General features: G+C 40.1%; 8 protein-coding genes across 8 annotated transcripts; 6 read left to right on the top strand and 2 right to left on the bottom strand. All coding sequences in view use genetic code 12, as the record gives it.

Annotated features, from left to right (window-relative positions):
- Nucleotides 1-30: 30 nt before the first annotated feature.
- Nucleotides 31-573, top strand: PGA22 (Pga22p; the record flags this gene model as incomplete). Its single annotated transcript, XM_051754749.1, has 1 exon — nucleotides 31-573. One exon carries the CDS (start codon nucleotides 31-33, stop codon nucleotides 571-573), a length of 543 nt encoding a protein of 180 aa, XP_051606274.1.
- Nucleotides 574-987: 414 nt separating this feature from the next.
- On the bottom strand, nucleotides 988-2109 carry KAR4 (Kar4p; the record flags this gene model as incomplete). Its single annotated transcript, XM_051754748.1, has 1 exon — nucleotides 988-2109. One exon carries the CDS (start codon nucleotides 2107-2109, stop codon nucleotides 988-990), a length of 1122 nt encoding a protein of 373 aa, XP_051606273.1.
- A 395-nt stretch (nucleotides 2110-2504) lies between these two features.
- On the top strand, nucleotides 2505-4276 carry KGF57_005160 (uncharacterized protein; the record flags this gene model as incomplete). The annotated part of the gene is made up of 2 exons (XM_051754747.1): nucleotides 2505-2633; nucleotides 2684-4276. 2 exons carry the CDS (start codon nucleotides 2505-2507, stop codon nucleotides 4274-4276), a joined length of 1722 nt encoding a protein of 573 aa, XP_051606272.1.
- A 79-nt stretch (nucleotides 4277-4355) lies between these two features.
- Nucleotides 4356-7325, bottom strand: GEF2 (Gef2p; the record flags this gene model as incomplete). Its single annotated transcript, XM_051754746.1, has 1 exon — nucleotides 4356-7325. One exon carries the CDS (start codon nucleotides 7323-7325, stop codon nucleotides 4356-4358), a length of 2970 nt encoding a protein of 989 aa, XP_051606271.1.
- Nucleotides 7326-10084: 2759 nt separating this feature from the next.
- IDP2 (isocitrate dehydrogenase (NADP(+))) lies at nucleotides 10085-11329 on the top strand (the record flags this gene model as incomplete). Its single annotated transcript, XM_051754745.1, has 1 exon — nucleotides 10085-11329. The coding sequence occupies one exon, from the start codon at nucleotides 10085-10087 to the stop codon at nucleotides 11327-11329; it is 1245 nt and encodes a 414-aa protein (XP_051606270.1).
- A 247-nt stretch (nucleotides 11330-11576) lies between these two features.
- CET1 (polynucleotide 5'-phosphatase) lies at nucleotides 11577-13241 on the top strand (the record flags this gene model as incomplete). The annotated part of the gene is made up of 1 exon (XM_051754743.1): nucleotides 11577-13241. One exon carries the CDS (start codon nucleotides 11577-11579, stop codon nucleotides 13239-13241), a length of 1665 nt encoding a protein of 554 aa, XP_051606269.1.
- A 321-nt stretch (nucleotides 13242-13562) lies between these two features.
- ALG5 (dolichyl-phosphate beta-glucosyltransferase) lies at nucleotides 13563-14537 on the top strand (the record flags this gene model as incomplete). Its single annotated transcript, XM_051754742.1, has 1 exon — nucleotides 13563-14537. The coding sequence occupies one exon, from the start codon at nucleotides 13563-13565 to the stop codon at nucleotides 14535-14537; it is 975 nt and encodes a 324-aa protein (XP_051606268.1).
- A 264-nt stretch (nucleotides 14538-14801) lies between these two features.
- RPD3 (Rpd3p) lies at nucleotides 14802-16298 on the top strand (the record flags this gene model as incomplete). Its single annotated transcript, XM_051754741.1, has 1 exon — nucleotides 14802-16298. The coding sequence occupies one exon, from the start codon at nucleotides 14802-14804 to the stop codon at nucleotides 16296-16298; it is 1497 nt and encodes a 498-aa protein (XP_051606267.1).
- Nucleotides 16299-17222: the final 924 nt, after the last annotated feature.

Below are 17222 nucleotides of genomic sequence, written 5' to 3'. Positions count from 1 at the left end.
CATCCCAAATTTCTCACACAACAACTCGCAATGAAATTCACATCCTTAATACCAATCGCTTTAGCTGCAACTAGAATTGTGGCTCAAGGGAGTACTGTGATTGTTGGCTTTACAACAACCATCATCAATCCTGAGGAGCCAGCCGGTGGGGAACAGCCAACTCCAGCTCCAACACCACAATCGCCAACTGGAGTAATTGTAACTCCCACCAATGGTGGAGGTACAGGTGGGGAAGAAACAACAACCGCTACGGATACAAACACTGGTGCTGGTACTGGAACTGGAACTGGAACCGGCACAGGCACAGGCACCGGCACTGAAGGACAAGAGACTGTGACAGTTACTACAGATGTTACGACTGGAACAGAGGGAGCTGGTGGAGCTGGAGGTCAGGCAAACACCACCACCGAGCACACCACTGCTCATAATGAGACTACTACTCACACTAACCAAACGGGGACAGGAACTGAAACTGTGGGCCCAACCGAATCTCCAGCCACTGTCACCAATGGGGCTGTCGGCTTGGCTGCTGGTGCTTCATTGGGCTACCTTGTTGCTCTTTTGTTTGTTTAGTTGAAAAAAAGAGGGGAGCTGCAGTATTCTCTTTTCCATTTTTGATATCCTGTTTTCAAATATGATCGATACTCCCATATTGTACGTGTATAGTGCTTTTTTGTTTTTTTATTTATTATTTTTTTTATTGACTATACTATTTACATCGATTAAATTAATGCCTGCTTTTTTTTCATATTTTTTGTGAGAAAAATTTTACGCATTGGAATCTATACATATACTCAGCTCCTTGAACTCAATTACAAGATGTATGTAACCTTCGCAATGATTCCGTATCTTTGTTGATGATGAAAACCTTACTCAGCTCACTCAGAGTCATACAGTGCTGACAAACAGTTCCTATAACATTCATCAAACCTTTCTGATTAAACCAAAAAAGATAGAATTAATATGCTACTAAGTATATATACTAACTCACTTAGCTGAAACTACTGGACTCTTTGGTCTCAAATCCTCAATCTCGCTTGTTTGCGGCACCAAGAACAGGGCCGACAAATTTGTATTGGTACTAGTATTAGCTTGCTTGTACTTGATGACCGATTTGGCATGCAACTCATCATTATAAGTTTCAGGGTCAAAGTTGTTTAGCAAAACATCAGGACCAAGTATAACCCAACCTGGCCGTAACTTGACATGAGTTTCAGGTCCCAATTTTGATGGGATAATATGCAATCTTCTATTTGAATTTGAGAAATTTTCAGCTACTTGGTAAATTTGTACAGGACATGCATTGCGGTCATTCTTGGAGCATGATGGACTTTCAATTTGTAGATCGGTGTCGATATTGCAATGGATCAAATCGTTATCAGTAGATCTTCTCACGGTGCCAGTGATGCACATCCAGCAATGCCATTGTTGCTTTTCAAATAACGACTTTTCGTCGGCCGTGTTGGCGACATGCGGATAATAAGGCGACTTGTCGTTGATTGGCAAGAATATGAGCTCTTCTGATCGTCTGAATTTCTTGTTAAAGTTGTCATTGTTTAACAACTTTGTCAATTGCTGAATCTTTTGTGTAGTTGACCATATGAACAAGAAGCCGGGTTTGGAGCACAATTTGTGGATTGGTAAACTGTTCAAAACTGGTAATATGAACTGGTTGTCAACTAATGCACCAATCATGATGACATCAAACTTGAGATTGTGTTTTTGAATCCAAGTGTTTAAGGTGGGGACAATTTTGTCAGTGGGACAGCGAACACCAAATGCCTTTGTTGCATGTTTGGCCACTTGTTGTTTCTTTAACTCGTGTAGCTTGTTTAGTTTTGGGTATCCATCAAGTGGGTTGACCACGTTGCGAATGAACTTTGTGGCATACTCGCCAGTATGTATGTAGTGATTGCTGTAATCTATGGGCTGCAAAACTGCCTTGCTTGTATCCTTCTTTATCTTATCCGATGAAGTAAGCTTTGCGGACTTGGTGTGAGCTGTGTGGGTTGTGGTGACTGTAGACAAAGAGGACAGAGTCTGTTTGGATGACTGTGTTCCTGACGTGGCAGTTGATGCTCTTGAACCAAACTTGTTGTAGGTATACATAATCTTACCCCCCCCTTGATATGTGCAAATTTCAGTATAATTGAGGATAGTGAGTGCTGACTTTATAAGCAGTGAATTGAACGGGTCGTTTTAAACAAGTTTTGTGATGTGAAACAGATTGCAATCCCACATGATACTGTATAAAGTGAATATATATAGTTTGTATCAAAACTACGTCAAAGTTGTGAGTGTGTGTATGTGTGTGTGTATGTGTGTGTGTATGTGTGTGTGTGTGTATGTGGGAGGTGTTTACAATAGTTGCACAAAAATTAAAAGTGTTTCATCACCCGCAAAACAAAAATGGGGTGTTTCTCCCTTTTGTTTTTTTTGCAATCATCATTCTTCAGCATATCAGAGTTGGACTTTTATACACTTACAACTGTATTTCAAAAGAGATGACATTTATCAAGTTGGAGGAGCTTAGCGCTAGACTGAGACTAAACTACGATACCTATGTTATAAAGCACCAGTTGGATAAACTTATAAAACCGATTGAGGAATATAAACACAATGTAAGTCGGTTGGTTAACACAAGCTTTAAAACAGATAAGAAATACTAACATATATTTTCTAGTTTGAGATTCCAAACTTATGCATTAAGGAACGTAAAAGAGTCACTGATGAGTTGATTAGCAAATTGAGAGAGCTACGTACCACGGAAATTTGCACAAACACTCGCTCTATTTGGCAAGTCTTGCAACATCGATTTCCGATCCAATTGAGTACAGTTGTTTGCAATGACAGACAGCTATTTGAACTAACCACATACTTTATCAGGACATTCATGGTTTATGCCAACACCAACGATTGTCGGGAAGTCATCCCCATCGTCGCCACTATCTTATCAAATCATCTAAACACATTAACCATTCACAATCAATTGGCTCCATACCAACTCCCTTACACTAACAGACTCGTGAGTGATGTCTTGAAAATTTGTGAGACAAATATTGACATAATCGCTATTTGGTTAAGCGAGTCGACCTCATCTTCCATCAACGAAGAAATACGTCGTCATCTGGTTAATTTTCTTCCAATCCAGCAGATTATCGAAAATTTTCTTATGCATGAGTTGAAAACATTCAAAACTGCAAACTGGGAAAATTTCGTCAGACTAAGTCGCCGTTCACGTCAATTGAATGAATACTTGTGTTCACAGCCAATTAGTGTGTTTGATACCATGACAAACTTGTACTTTTTCCCACCCCAAGAAGACCAGTTGTTGCACATATCCGTTCATGAGCCAGTTTTGAGTGCAGTGATCAAAGTTATAGAGGGAGCAAGTCCTGAATTGGGATTACGGTACTTTGCAACATTCTTCAACACATTTAAAAAGCTGTCGAAAGCGCCAGGATATAATGACGACACGATGCTATTCATTTTGCAAACACTGTTGAGCTTGGGTGCGACCACTACCTTGAGCAAACTTTTTGGTAATTTCTTTTTCCAATTGTACTTGAATGATAAGCTTCAAGAGAGTCGAGTGTCGGAAAAGTTTCTTTGCATCTTGGCTGATATATTGCATAGACAAGACACGAGCATTTTAAAGTTGCTCAGCACTAAAGATGCCAACGACATGCAATTCTCAGGACACAACTCCACCGTTCTCGACAACATTCGAATCAAAGTCATGGATATTCACAATGGCCAGGTTGAATCAGTTTCGGAAAGGTTCACTGAATTAATATTAGAGTATTCTGCATCACTTGAATGTTATAAACTTGATGTCCAGGGTGCGCTAATCTCTCAAGTGGTGCAACTATTGTTGCAATATTTCCAAAACACACCTTCACTTGACGCATCATTGAACAAATTTTCACTCATGTTGTTTCTCAAGTTCAATATGCTTAGTAGTGCCACTTTTGTTGAAGTCATCCATTATCTTATCATATCATATGAGGTATACCAACTACATTTGAGAATGTACGAGTTATATCAATACGACCCGGTTGAGTTACTGAGAATTTTGTCGCAACATGTGACTCCTCCTAGTTGCAAAATCTTGGCCCATTATGGCATTGGATTTGAAGCCCAATGTATCAATTACGTAACTTTGCCAACGCAATTAGATTTGTGTCAACAGTTGATCACTGATTTCTATATTAGCTGCAAGTTGAAGAAAAAAAAAACCCAACCTTGTCAAAGGTTCCATAATCGCATCGAGTAGAGTTGTGTGGACATAGTTAACAGCACTCACTGCATGTATCGCATCTCATGGTCTCCTAGGGGTCATCTCTCACGTGTCTCTACTCTTCCAAACACTCACTTCTTCGTAAATAATCAACCAAAGCTTTCTTATGCAAAACCCCACAACAAGAACCATCATCCTTGTTCAACACCACAATGACTCGATTTCCAATACGCTCAAATATCAAGTTAGCAAAACTTAATGGCGAGTCCTCGCTAATGAAAAGTGGATGGGTGTCAACAACCGGGGTAAGATCAGTCAATTCTTCAAACAACAGAACTTCATCCAGTGATGTTGTAGATCCGTATGTGAAGTAGTCAGCATCACGATCAAGTTGTTGAGGCCTAGCTTCCACTCCATAGTCATTATTTATCACTCGACAATATATCTCCCCAACTTCCCGTTGAGTAACTCCCAGTTCCTCCAAGAACGCATTTATCCGATCAAGAAAAATCTCCAAATCTGCAAAGTAAACAAGGCCCAAACAAGTTCCATTTTTAATGATTGGAATGCATCCGTCTAATAGACTTTTATCTGCAAGATTATGGAGTTTGTCCTCAAGGATAGCAGCCGAGACATAGCTCAGATGTGAGACATCGATATAAATACTGTTGCTCTTGGACTTGTCCTGGGCAAAAACGAGGCTATCATCTACTATGTCAATCACCTTAGTCCTTGGATCGATTGGTTCGGCATCCAGTGCCATGAAAGGGTAATCATTGTTTATCAATACCGACTCATATAGTGAATTCTTTTCCAATATTCCTCCCGACCAATTAGCCACCGATATGGCTATGGCTATGGGTAAAACGTACGTGTACGACAGAGTCAACTCAAACATAATGACAACGATTGTAATGTTCATTCGTGTGACTCCGGCCATGAAGGCTCCAGCAGATATCATTGCATAAATACCAAAATCTATTGCTCCTTGGCGTACAATCCCATCGCCTGCACTGTCCCAAAATGTAACCCACTGAATGGACATTGCGAAAATGCGGCCAAACAAGGCCCCAACAACCATTGACGGCACGTATATTCCACAAGGCACTTTTAACCCAAACGTGACAAAAGTTAACGCAATCTTGACCACCAATGCAAAAGACAATGACCATAGCTCATGCATGAATTCTTCATTTGTAGTTGGACATAGCGAACGGTCTAACTCACGACCCGTGCATGGTGTTGCAAGATCCAAAACCAATTCCGCCGATGCCTGTTTGGTATAAGGGTTCCAAAACGTAACGAGTCCAGTCACAAGCGCAATGATCCCCACCTCAAAAGTCGGATTTTGCTTTATTATTCGATGTTTGCGAAACACTTTGGGCCACCAATTGATAAACTTGACAAAACTAGCACCAAACACCCCACCTGCAACTCCCAACACAATGAAGGAGAGCAATTCAATGGGTTTCCAGTCGGAGTAATACTCAAGCTCAAACAATACCGTTTTGCCTGTACCATATGGATCCAACACTTTTAAAAACAATGTCGATATAATGGCACAAAAAAAGACTTGAAATAATTGATGATTTGGTAGGTGATTGTTGATTTCCTCCAATATAAACAAAACGCCTCCTAGTGGTGACCCAAAAGCTAGCGCCACCCCAGCAGAAGCACTCGCTGATAATATTTGCTTCTCAAAGAAATCGTTAGTGTATATGAACGGGAAGTAACGTGATGTGATATTTCCCACACAGGTTGCTAAATGGACATAGGGGCCTTCTTTCCCCAATGACATACCTGAGGCAATAGCCAATACCAATGCCACTGACTTTGTGATTAGTGTGTAAACCCCAAGAAAACGACGTATGACGAATCCCGAGAGGATGATTTTCACTTCTGGTACTCCTGAGCTCATGCCTGTGTAAATAATCCGCGGCTTGGTATGGGGTTGAGGTACTTTGAATTGTGACTTTTGGTGAGACTCGTCAGCTGGCGTCTCTTTTTCTATCCCCGTGATTATTCTTGTTGTTAATGTGATCAAACATGCAGCAATAGCTAAAACCACTGTTAGTGCAACATAGACAACAAAATCTAACCGAATGATACCACCAAAGTACAAGCTGTGAAACATCTGGGACCAGCTGATCCAATTGGAACACTGTGGCTCGCCAGTCATTTTATTGAGACTCGCCACTTTTGCTTTGTTTTGTGTTTCGTCAGCACAGCAAGAGACTTGACTTGCAAACCAATTGGTTTTGCAATAGCCATACTTGACTCCTACTAGGACTATTTCAACTTTGTCTATCATGAATGCGATTAGTGAGAAAAATAGCCCAATAATGATGATCAATATCCACTTACCAACTGTAAAGTATTGTTTCTGGAATAATGGAATCTTTTTAGTATTAGTATAGTCATCCAAATCATTTGTTTTGCCATATCCTATCCATTCTCCTTTTTCCACGGAAAATTTGAATTGATTGGCTTTGAGATATGCCTTCGTCCAGTCAATTGTGGTAAAGTCATTGTAGTAGTTTCTCAATGACAGAATAGGATCTAGTAAACTCTCATGACAGCTTGAAACGTTGGAGTCGCTAGCTTTGGAAGATGACGCTAGGTCTACATTATTATTATTATTATCATCATCATCATCATCATCGCCAAGGTCAGTATCAGTTGTCCCTTGACCGAAACTTGGACTATGTAAGAAATTTGCTGCGTTTCTTTTGAAAACTTGTGAACGGATATTCAATTTGTTCAATGAGGGCTTCTTTTTGGGCAGACGTACATGTTTGGGAATCAATGGAGTTGAGGGGACAGTGGTGCTCACTGGTCTTAGCGAATTGGGAGGACATTTGACTGACAACGTTGGATAATCAAATGAGCGTGCAGATTTTAAACTGGGCTTGACTTTGTGGGTTCTTCTTGAGCTATGAGTAGGTTTGATAGGTGAAGGGTTTTGGCTGTCGGGATATGTAACATGAAGTGTACTTTGAGGCATTGGTACATCGTTGCCTGTGGTTTCCTCCTTGCCTTGATTCAGAATCTCGATCTCCCCCTGCCCATCTTGGCTCAGTGACATGTTATTAACAAGTATGTATTCCTGTCCAAAACCAAGCCTGTTGGAAGAAAGGCTATAATCTTTGTTGATTGTTCAAGAAGATTGAACAAACTACTTGTTTGATGATGTTATATGGGATTACACAATTTGGAGACCAAAAATAGAATACGAAAAAAAAGTGGAAGAAATGGTAAACAATGACCGACCGACGCGAAATACGTCATAATACGATCAGGAGTGTGGGTGGGGATCGGGATGGTGCTGACTAACACAAAGTGTAAGCTATTAGATCAATGCAAGAACGATGTATTTATCTCTTAACATGCAACCCTTTACTCGAACGACATTAAAAGGATAGCCCTATGAGCAATTGTCCTTGTACATGGCCACTTTTTTAGAATTTAAATTTTTTATTGGTGAAACACGAGTGGTTTATATTGATTTTTATCTGCAGTAGTAAAAGATGGCCAGTTTTGCTTTGAAGTGGCACCACTTAGTACCTACCCTGCGATCCAAACCTGTCCTAATATGAAATATGCGTAATCTGCTGAGAGAACATTACGGAACAATAACTCCATTGTAAATTAAATTAAAAGTAGTGCAACAAAATTCGTTGTGAGCTTTAAGGATCAGTGCCTGGGGGTTGTAGATGTTGTTTTTAATGTAAAGAGTAAGAGTGGTTGCAAAAGTGGTGATGATGACACCCCAGACTGCAGTAAATTTCCAGTAGATTCTTGGAGTCAAGATTCAAGAGGTTTGGACATTAGGGGTACACACAATCTAGCATTATGTTAGGGGCTAGTGGACAATAATGCACTTCTGAAAACACCTGTAAACCGCGGAAAACGGAATGTGGATGATGGTGGAGCAATAGTTGGAAGCCGCAAATTCAACTTGCATGGATCTGATAAGAGCATACTTCCAAGTACGGGATGAATCGCAGATATCTATTGCAGAAGAGCCCATTTTGTAAGGGCAAAAGCAAAAGTGCATGTTTCTGCTTACCGAGCACTAATGATAAGGAATCTATTAATCATGAGGAGGACCTTTATCGTTTTATCATCTTACTAATCAAATAGAGCACACAGACCAACTATAGCCCTTGGAAAATGTAAATTACTCTTTTATTAATTTGATCCAGATCTGCACGTTTTGTGTCACCCGGGAGAAACTCGGAGTATGGATGGATTTTCTCGGAGTGCAAAGGGGGACAAAACCCCCACTTCTATATTGTCTCCACTCCCGAGATAAAATATATAACGGAAAAAGGTTTGGACAGATTGAGTAATATTCAACGGAGATAACAAAAAGCTAATTATGTGGCTCCACCTACTCGGATACTTTGACGTGTTGTGGTTGGATAGAAAGGTGTTACAATTCCTACGATAATGAATTGTAAGAAGAAACTGTCGAGATGCGATACCGTACAACAAAAGAGTGTCTACCTAATTTTCAGTGGAATGGAAACAACCAGAACGATCAAGCATCAACAGCCACAATTTGGAAAATCTGTGGATGAAATATCTGGTCCCCAAATTGAGAGTAAGAGAGTTTAAATTGTATGCAGAGTAGTAACAAAGCCGGTAATATCCATTGTTGGTCGGAGAAAGTGGCAACCTCGCCTTCTCTTTTTCGGATTTACAATCCGTTATTAGGCGTTGATGCATGTTTGGCAAAAGTTACATATCAATAGGTTGTACCGGCATAGACAACGAAAATGAGAACCACTTGTAAGCACACATAAGAACTTCGAGGACTGTGTTTGGTTTCTGAATCTTTCCCGTAAAAGTCCTGCTTTCGATACTTTCACGCGTTCTCCAGCTTCTTCCCCGCCTTTTTCCATTTTCCATTTAAAAAGAGAAAAAAAAAAAATTTTTTTGCTTTTCTTTTTTTTTCTCTTTTCGATTGTGTTCCTTTTTTTTTTTTTTTTTCCATAACCATCGGCTAAATATCTTCTTTTCTTTGGGGATACCATTTACCGATTGAGAAGAAAGAGCAGGTAGTTTGTTGTACAGCTGTCGATGTTTGTACCTGCAAACATACTGGTACAATTCTCCTAAGATCTATGACTCTACACCATCTAGTTTTCTGATGTCTGCTTCCATCAACGTACTCAACTTCGAGTGGGTATAAACTTTTCGGAGTCAATTTTTTTAACCTTTTTTTTTTATTCTCTTTGTCTTTTGTCTTTTGTCTTTTGTCTTTGCGGGTAAAGAAATCGCGCCATACATACATAAATAAATAAATAAATAAATATAACTCCTCCCATACACAAGTTCCTCCTACTAATTATTATTAATGTAACTATTATTGTTAATACTATTAAATGCCAATACTGTTTTAAACGGAAATACTTTGCTTTTTTTCTTTTATTTTTTGTTTTATTTTGTTTTCTGTTTTTTTCTGTTTTTTTCTGTTTTTTTGCAATTTGTAATTTTAAATGTTTTAAAAATGGTATATATTTTTTGACAAAATGTATAAATTAAAGTCAAATTCCCTTTGCGTTTGCTGTATTGAATATTTTCCTGATTTTTAAAACTTCCTCTCTTCCCCATTAACTCATTTCCATTGGAACCAGTGCAATCTACTAAACACATAACACAATCTGCAATTTTGGTAACATATCTTTCCAATTTTGCATCGTATCCAGTTTTGAAAGTTAAAGAAAATTACATCTTATTAAAATCCCTTCGGAGTTCCCCGCTATAACAATATATTTATTCCACACACACACCTCCTCCTCCTCCTTCTCCTCCACCACATAGACATTACAGTTAATCATGCCAGAATCACAAAAAATCAAAGTCAAAAACCCCATAGTTGAAATGGATGGTGACGAAATGACCAGAATCATTTGGCAATTCATCAAGGACAAATTGATTCTCCCATACTTGGACATTGATTTGAAATATTACGACTTGGGTATTGAATATAGAGATCAGACAGATGACAAGGTCACTACTGATGCTGCTGAAGCTATTTTAAAGTATGGGGTTGGTGTTAAATGCGCCACCATCACCCCAGATGAACAAAGAGTTGAGGAATTCAAGTTGAAGAAAATGTGGCTCTCTCCAAACGGTACCTTGAGAAACATTCTTGGTGGTACGGTGTTTAGAGAACCAATTGTCATTGACAACATTCCCAGAATCGTCCCTTCATGGGAAAAACCAATTATCATCGGAAGACACGCTTTTGGTGATCAATACAAAGCTACCGATATAATTGTACCTCAAGCAGGAGAATTGAAATTGGTGTTTTCTCCAAAGGATGGCGGTGAGCCAGTTGAATACCCGGTTTACGATTTCAAAGGACCAGGTGTTGGATTGGCTATGTACAACACTGACGAGTCCATTACTGACTTTGCCCTCAGTTCCTTCAGATTGGCAATTGAACGTAAAATGAACTTGTTTTCATCCACTAAAAACACCATCTTGAAGAAATACGATGGAAGATTCAAGGATATATTTGAAAACTTGTATGCTACCAAATTCAAACCGGAAATGGACAAATTGGGAATCTGGTATGAACATAGATTGATTGATGATATGGTGGCACAAATGTTGAAATCGAAAGGTGGTTACATTATTGCCATGAAAAACTACGATGGTGATGTCCAATCCGACATTGTCGCTCAAGGATTTGGTTCTTTGGGTTTGATGACTTCGGTTTTAACCACCCCAGATGGAAAGGCTTTTGAAGCCGAGGCTGCCCATGGTACAGTCACGAGACATTATAGACAACACCAACAAGGCAAGGAAACTTCCACAAACTCCATTGCATCAATCTACGCATGGACCAGAGGATTGATTCAAAGAGGTAAATTGGATGACACCCCGGAAGTTGTCGAGTTTGCCCAAAACTTGGAAAAGGCTGTCATTGACACCGTTTCTAAAGATCACAAAATGACCAAGGATTTGGCGTTGGCTCAAGGAAAAACCGACAGATCGAGCTACGTCACTACTGAGGAGTTCATCTCTGCTGTAGCAGACAGATTAAACAAAAACTTGGGACGTTCAAAGATCTAATGGTATTCAACTGTGGATAGAAAAGCTGTATATGGTTAGTTAGTTAGATAAAGTAAAAGTGCTAGCGAACCCCATCTGTTTGTATTCTCTTTGGTAGCGAGAAATAAACGACAAACCAAAAAGAAAAAAAAAAATAAAAAATAAAATGAAAACAAGAAGAAACCATCGGTTTTGAAAGTATTTCAATTCAACAGAAGTATTCCTATAGTATTGGATACAGTTTTCAATTGCTCAAAAGACCTACAACATGAATGTCGGCTCAATATTAAACAATGATCCTCCTCAAGGTGACTCAAAGTCGACTTCTCAACCAGCACAATCTCCCTCCACTTCCAATGTACTGCGGTCATCGGTTCCTCAAGCGCAGCAGCAGCAGCAGCAACAGCAAGGCCCTCCTCGTCAACCACAGTCTAGTCGCTCTTCCATACAATCGGTCCATGAAAGACATTCCATCACAAATATGTTGAACGACACGACGCAAGAGGAGGAACCACCAAGGGCCAATACGGAAGCACACGTGCCGCTGCCTCAAGAACATCAACAAGGTCCTCCACCCTTAAGTGAGTTTCGAAAACCGTTTTCCTCAAGTGCCTTGAGCTCTCCAGTTTTGGCCCAAAGACCACCTCCAACTCAGGCGGGCAGCAATAGTGGGTTCTCGAGCTCGCGAACAAGTCCAAATACCTCAAAACGAAATAGTATTGCCAACTTGACCAATCCTGAAGATCATCCCCCGCCCACAAACAAACGTGAAGAGGCAAACTCTACGCCGCGTCATAGTGAAAGGAAATCAAGTACCACACCCACGGTTATTCCAGATGAAGATGACTTGACCAAGATCAAAAAGATCAAGCAATCAAATAAACCTCGCAGATACAACACACCTCCAATCTGGGCGCAAAGGTGGGTTCCTCCTAACGAACGTGGTGCTGGTGATGTTTACGACGGTGGTTCACTCAATGACCGTGGCCATGTGGAAGAGGTAACGAGAATTTCACTGAAGCCAGTCTTTGACAGAACCGTAACAAATTACGTTGATCTACAATGTAGTATAACCGGTGTGATTCCACCATCATCGATTACGCGTACAATATCGGAATGGATATTTGCCAACTTTGCCAATATCGAAGATTCCAACAGAGCATTTGTTGAATTAGAGTTGAAATTTGGAAAAATCATTGACAAACGAACAGGGAATAGGATTAATTTGAATGTTATAACCGAGTGCATATACACCAACGATTCGGATATAAGATTTGATATGGAGGTTGAAGAGATTGCATGGAACGATATACGTAAAATGTTTGACGAGTTAGAGAGAAAATTCCAAGAGGATAAAAAGACTGACCATAGCATTCGAGACAAGCGGAAATTCAAAATGCTCGAATCTGATCAAACCGATTCATTTTATCAGCTAGGTGGTAAACATGAACATTTGCGCAAGGTGAGAATATCAAAGGACAATCTACTCGACCCACCCAGATACACTGCCATCCAAAAGGAACGAATTGCTGACTTGTACATCCACAGCCCGCAGGCAATGTATGATTTACGTCTTTCGCTTTCGTTGGAAGTTCCAGTACCCGAGGGTAACGTTGAATCTATCATGTCAAAGAGCAGTCCACAAATGCAACGTGAAAAGAAGCGCGTTTCATTTACTCATACACCAACAATCACCCAGTTTGATCTTACGCGAGTAATGGTTCCCCGTGAGTACAAGAACAAGTCAGGTAAGAAAGTGGTGAATCATGAGACAAAATATGAAGTCGAGATGGAAGCTGATACGTTGGAGATATTCCAATCTATTGATAAGGTTAGACAAGGTACTGATTCTTTCAGGTTGGAAGAAGTTGTGGAGATTTTTTTGAATAATGCAAGAATCATCAATAACAGGGTAACGAAGTTGGCATTGTAGGGCTTAGATATTCTGAGGGGAGTGGAGTGTGTATATATGGTGTATGTTTTGTAGTGGAGTGTATTTTGTGAAGGCTCTAGTAATCTAAGTTTCAATGACTTCTTGTTTGATGTGCTTGCCAACTTGTTCAACTTGCCTGTGTTTTACACTCGCGTAAATTAAATCATTTTCTCTTTTATTTTTTTTTTTGTCAACATTTTTCAACATTGTTTCAATCATACAACCTGTCAAAACCAGACAAGAACTCACCACGTGTCAATTTCTGTTTTCTTGATTCTGTTTCAGCGTTTGCATCAAGTCAAGTCACTAGCTGTTTTTGCAATGTACATGATATATATAGCTGCCACGATAGGTGTGCTATTGGCTATATTGTACGCGACATTAATATTACTTTCTCATAAACCAAGACCACCGACATCCAATGAATCGTTTTACAAAACCAATGACGCAACAAATGCAAGTTACGACCTACCACCTAGAATTTGCTCAACGAGCCCCAAAAGAGTTCCTAAAGTAGAAATAAGTGTTGTGATACCGTGTTACAATGAAACCAAAAGATTAGACAAGATGATGAGTGAGGCCACGGAGTTCCTCAAACAGCATTACCCCAAAAATTACGAGATTATCATCGTTGACGATGGATCTAGTGACGGAACTGCCGAATACGCAATCAAATTGGCAAACAAATACAGCCTAGAACCTCACACATTGAAGGTTGTCCAATTGTCAAAAAATAGAGGTAAAGGTGGCGCCGTCACCCATGGTCTTTTGCATACTCAGGGTAAATATGCTTTGTTTGCGGATGCAGACGGTGCTACTCGATTCTCAGACGTGGTGGGATTGATTGAATACCTTGACTCACACCCAAAGGAACCGGCAATAGCCATTGGCTCACGGGCACACATGGTCAATACCGATGCGGTGGTGAAAAGGTCGCTTATACGAAACTTTTTGATGTATGGACTTCACACATTGGTGTTTGTTTTTGGTATCCGAAGGATTCACGATACTCAATGTGGATTCAAAATGTTCAACATTGACTCAGTGCAACGAATCTTCCCCCATATGCATACAGAGAGATGGATATTTGACGTGGAGGTGTTGCTTTTAGGGCAAATGCAAGGAATGGCAATGAAGGAGATTGCGGTAAACTGGCAAGAAATTGACGGATCAAAGATTGACTTGGCGAGAGATTCAATCGAAATGGCCATCGATTTAGTGGTGACAAGATTGGCGTATTTGCTGGGGATATATAGATTGGACGAGTGTGGAAGAATTGGCAAAAAGAGTCAATAGGTGGAGGGTACATGGCAGAAATAAATAGATCAGTAGAATTTTATAGACTTTTCGAGTATTCTTTACTGACTAAGCACAAGAATTTTGTGATATCAGAGAGTTTTCTTTTTCTTTTTTTTAAAAAAAAAAGAAAGAGGGACAAATTTAAGAAAACTCCTTTCTTTTCACGATATTGAAGCAGCGCCGTATTTCAATTGCAAGCGCATCCTTCTTGTCCCTATCAAAGTACCACTCTCCACTCTCTCGCAAAGGACTCCCCACATAATGTACGTTGAACTACCGTTTGATGAATTAAAAGTTCTGCCAGAAAAGAAGCGGATTGCTTATTTCTACGACCAGGATGTTGGAAACTACTTCTACGGAACAGGACATTGCATGAAACCTCACAGAATCAGAATGACCCATTCCCTCATCATGAACTACGAATTGTACAAAAAAATGGAAATTTACCGAGCCCAACCGGCAACCAATCTCGAATTGACACAATTCCACACCGACGAGTACATTGACTTCATCGACCGTGTCACGCCAGATAACTTACATTTGTTTCCACGAGAAGCCCAGATCTTCAATGTTGGAGAAGACTGTCCTGTATTTGATGGATTGAGTGAATTTTGCAAAATCTCATGTGGAGGGTCAATGGAGGGAGCAGCCCGATTGAATAATGGTAGTGCCGATATTGTAATCAACTATGCCGGCGGACTTCATCACGCTAAAAAGTCGGAGGCTAGTGGGTTTTGCTATACCAATGATATTGTTTTGGCCATTATAGAATTGCTCCGGAAACATCCGCGGGTATTGTACATTGATACAGACGTGCATCATGGTGATGGGGTTGAAGAAGCGTTTTACACCAATGATCGAGTCATGACTTGCTCGTTTCATAAATTCGGGGAGTTTTTTCCCGGGACGGGTAATTTGACAGATATAGGGATCGGTAAAGGTAAGTATCACTCTGTGAATGTACCTTTGCGAGACGGAATCGATGATGCATCATACAAGTCGATTTTTGAGCCTGTGATACAAGCGATTGTTGATTGGTACCAGCCCTCGGCCATTGTGCTACAATGCGGTGGTGATTCTTTGAGTGGTGATCGATTGGGCCCATTCAATTTGTCAATGAAGGGCCATGCAAACTGTGTCAACTTTGTTAGATCACTTGGCTTACCAATGATGGTTTTAGGAGGTGGTGGATACACTATTCGAAATGTTGCCCGGACCTGGGCATTTGAAACGGGAGTATGTAATGGGGTCATATTACCCAAGGAACTACCATACAATGGGTTTTATGAGTATTATGCACCAACATACGAACTCGATGTGCGCTCTTCAAATATGAACAACTACAACTCAAAAGAGTATTTGGATAAATTGCTAACGCAAATCATTTCCAACTTGGATCATACTAAACACGCGCCATCAGTGCAACTTCAGGATGTTCCGCCAGACAAAGAGGATTTGGGTGACGTGGATGAAGATATGTCTGATGCAATTGATACCAAGGGGGGCTCCCAAATGCAGAGGGACAAAGAAGTCGAAAAGGACCTGGAGTTCTACAATGATGAGGAAAAGGATAAAGGGGAACGGAACGTGTTTGAGCAAGACAAAATTGACAATAATGATATTGAAATGATTGATGATTCAAGTCATGTGGAGCAAGGTGTCACTTTGTTTGAACATGAACAAGCAGAAATCGAACAGTTGAACAAGGAAGGAACGGATGACGGTCCAGTGCACCTGAGTAAACTGGAGGATCTCTAGTGGCTTTACATTCTGTTGTTGGTTTGTATCTACTCGCAAGGATAATAGTCAGATATGTACAGTATAGACTATATAAATAGTTGAGACTAAAAAGTTGTTATCCTCCAACGAGCCCGTTTGCAATTGTTTTCCTGGTTAACAAGTGCAGTAACACAAAACAATAAAACTCAAGAAAAAATAAGGTTGCAAAAGTTAAATAGGAGAGACAAACCGTGGTGCCCAGCGGTAAAAAAAAATTAAAAAAAAAAGACACGAGAGAAGCTTATTTATATTTCGATGCAAGACAGCGGTTTCAAACTTGACTCAGAAGTTGTATGAGGTGCTTCGTAAGTCATATAGGTCTTTAACACCCAACATTCAAACTAAAAAATCATAACAAATTGTGGTCATGATTCTAACACTTCTCACTCACATTTACACAGACGCACGAACACGCAAAGGCACACACATACACACACACACGCACACACGCATACACGCATACACGCACACACACACACACACACACGCATACACGCACACACACACACACACACACACACACACACACACACATTGCTACTGATGGGGTACATGCACAATGATGCATCGCACTCCGTTTGGCGGACTGCTAGCTTCCAAGAAAATAATCCGATTTTTTTTTTTTTGTTTGTTTACCAAACCTCAACCGAGAGATGGATTCTGGTGCGTAGTGGGTGTAGCCAGAAAGTTTAAAATAATATTCCACTTCCCAAGCCGGAAATTTCGTTGCTTGCATTACTTGTATTGCTTGCAATGAAGACATTTACTCCAATGTGTTCGTGATTATTATTCAACTTGCGATTCGAATTGTCTTTGGATACGCTTATAAATCTAACAACTTTCCCTCGAGCGTACAGCTCCATCAAAAAAATCTACCCACTAATAGTGTTTTCATCACCCACA

The sequence above is a fragment of the Candida theae genome, assembly GCF_024610275.1.
Source record: "Candida theae strain CBS 12239 chromosome Unknown scaffold22, whole genome shotgun sequence".
Lineage (NCBI taxonomy): Eukaryota > Fungi > Ascomycota > Pichiomycetes > Serinales > Debaryomycetaceae > Lodderomyces > Lodderomyces theae.
This window is presented reverse-complemented; position numbering and strand designations above follow the sequence as displayed.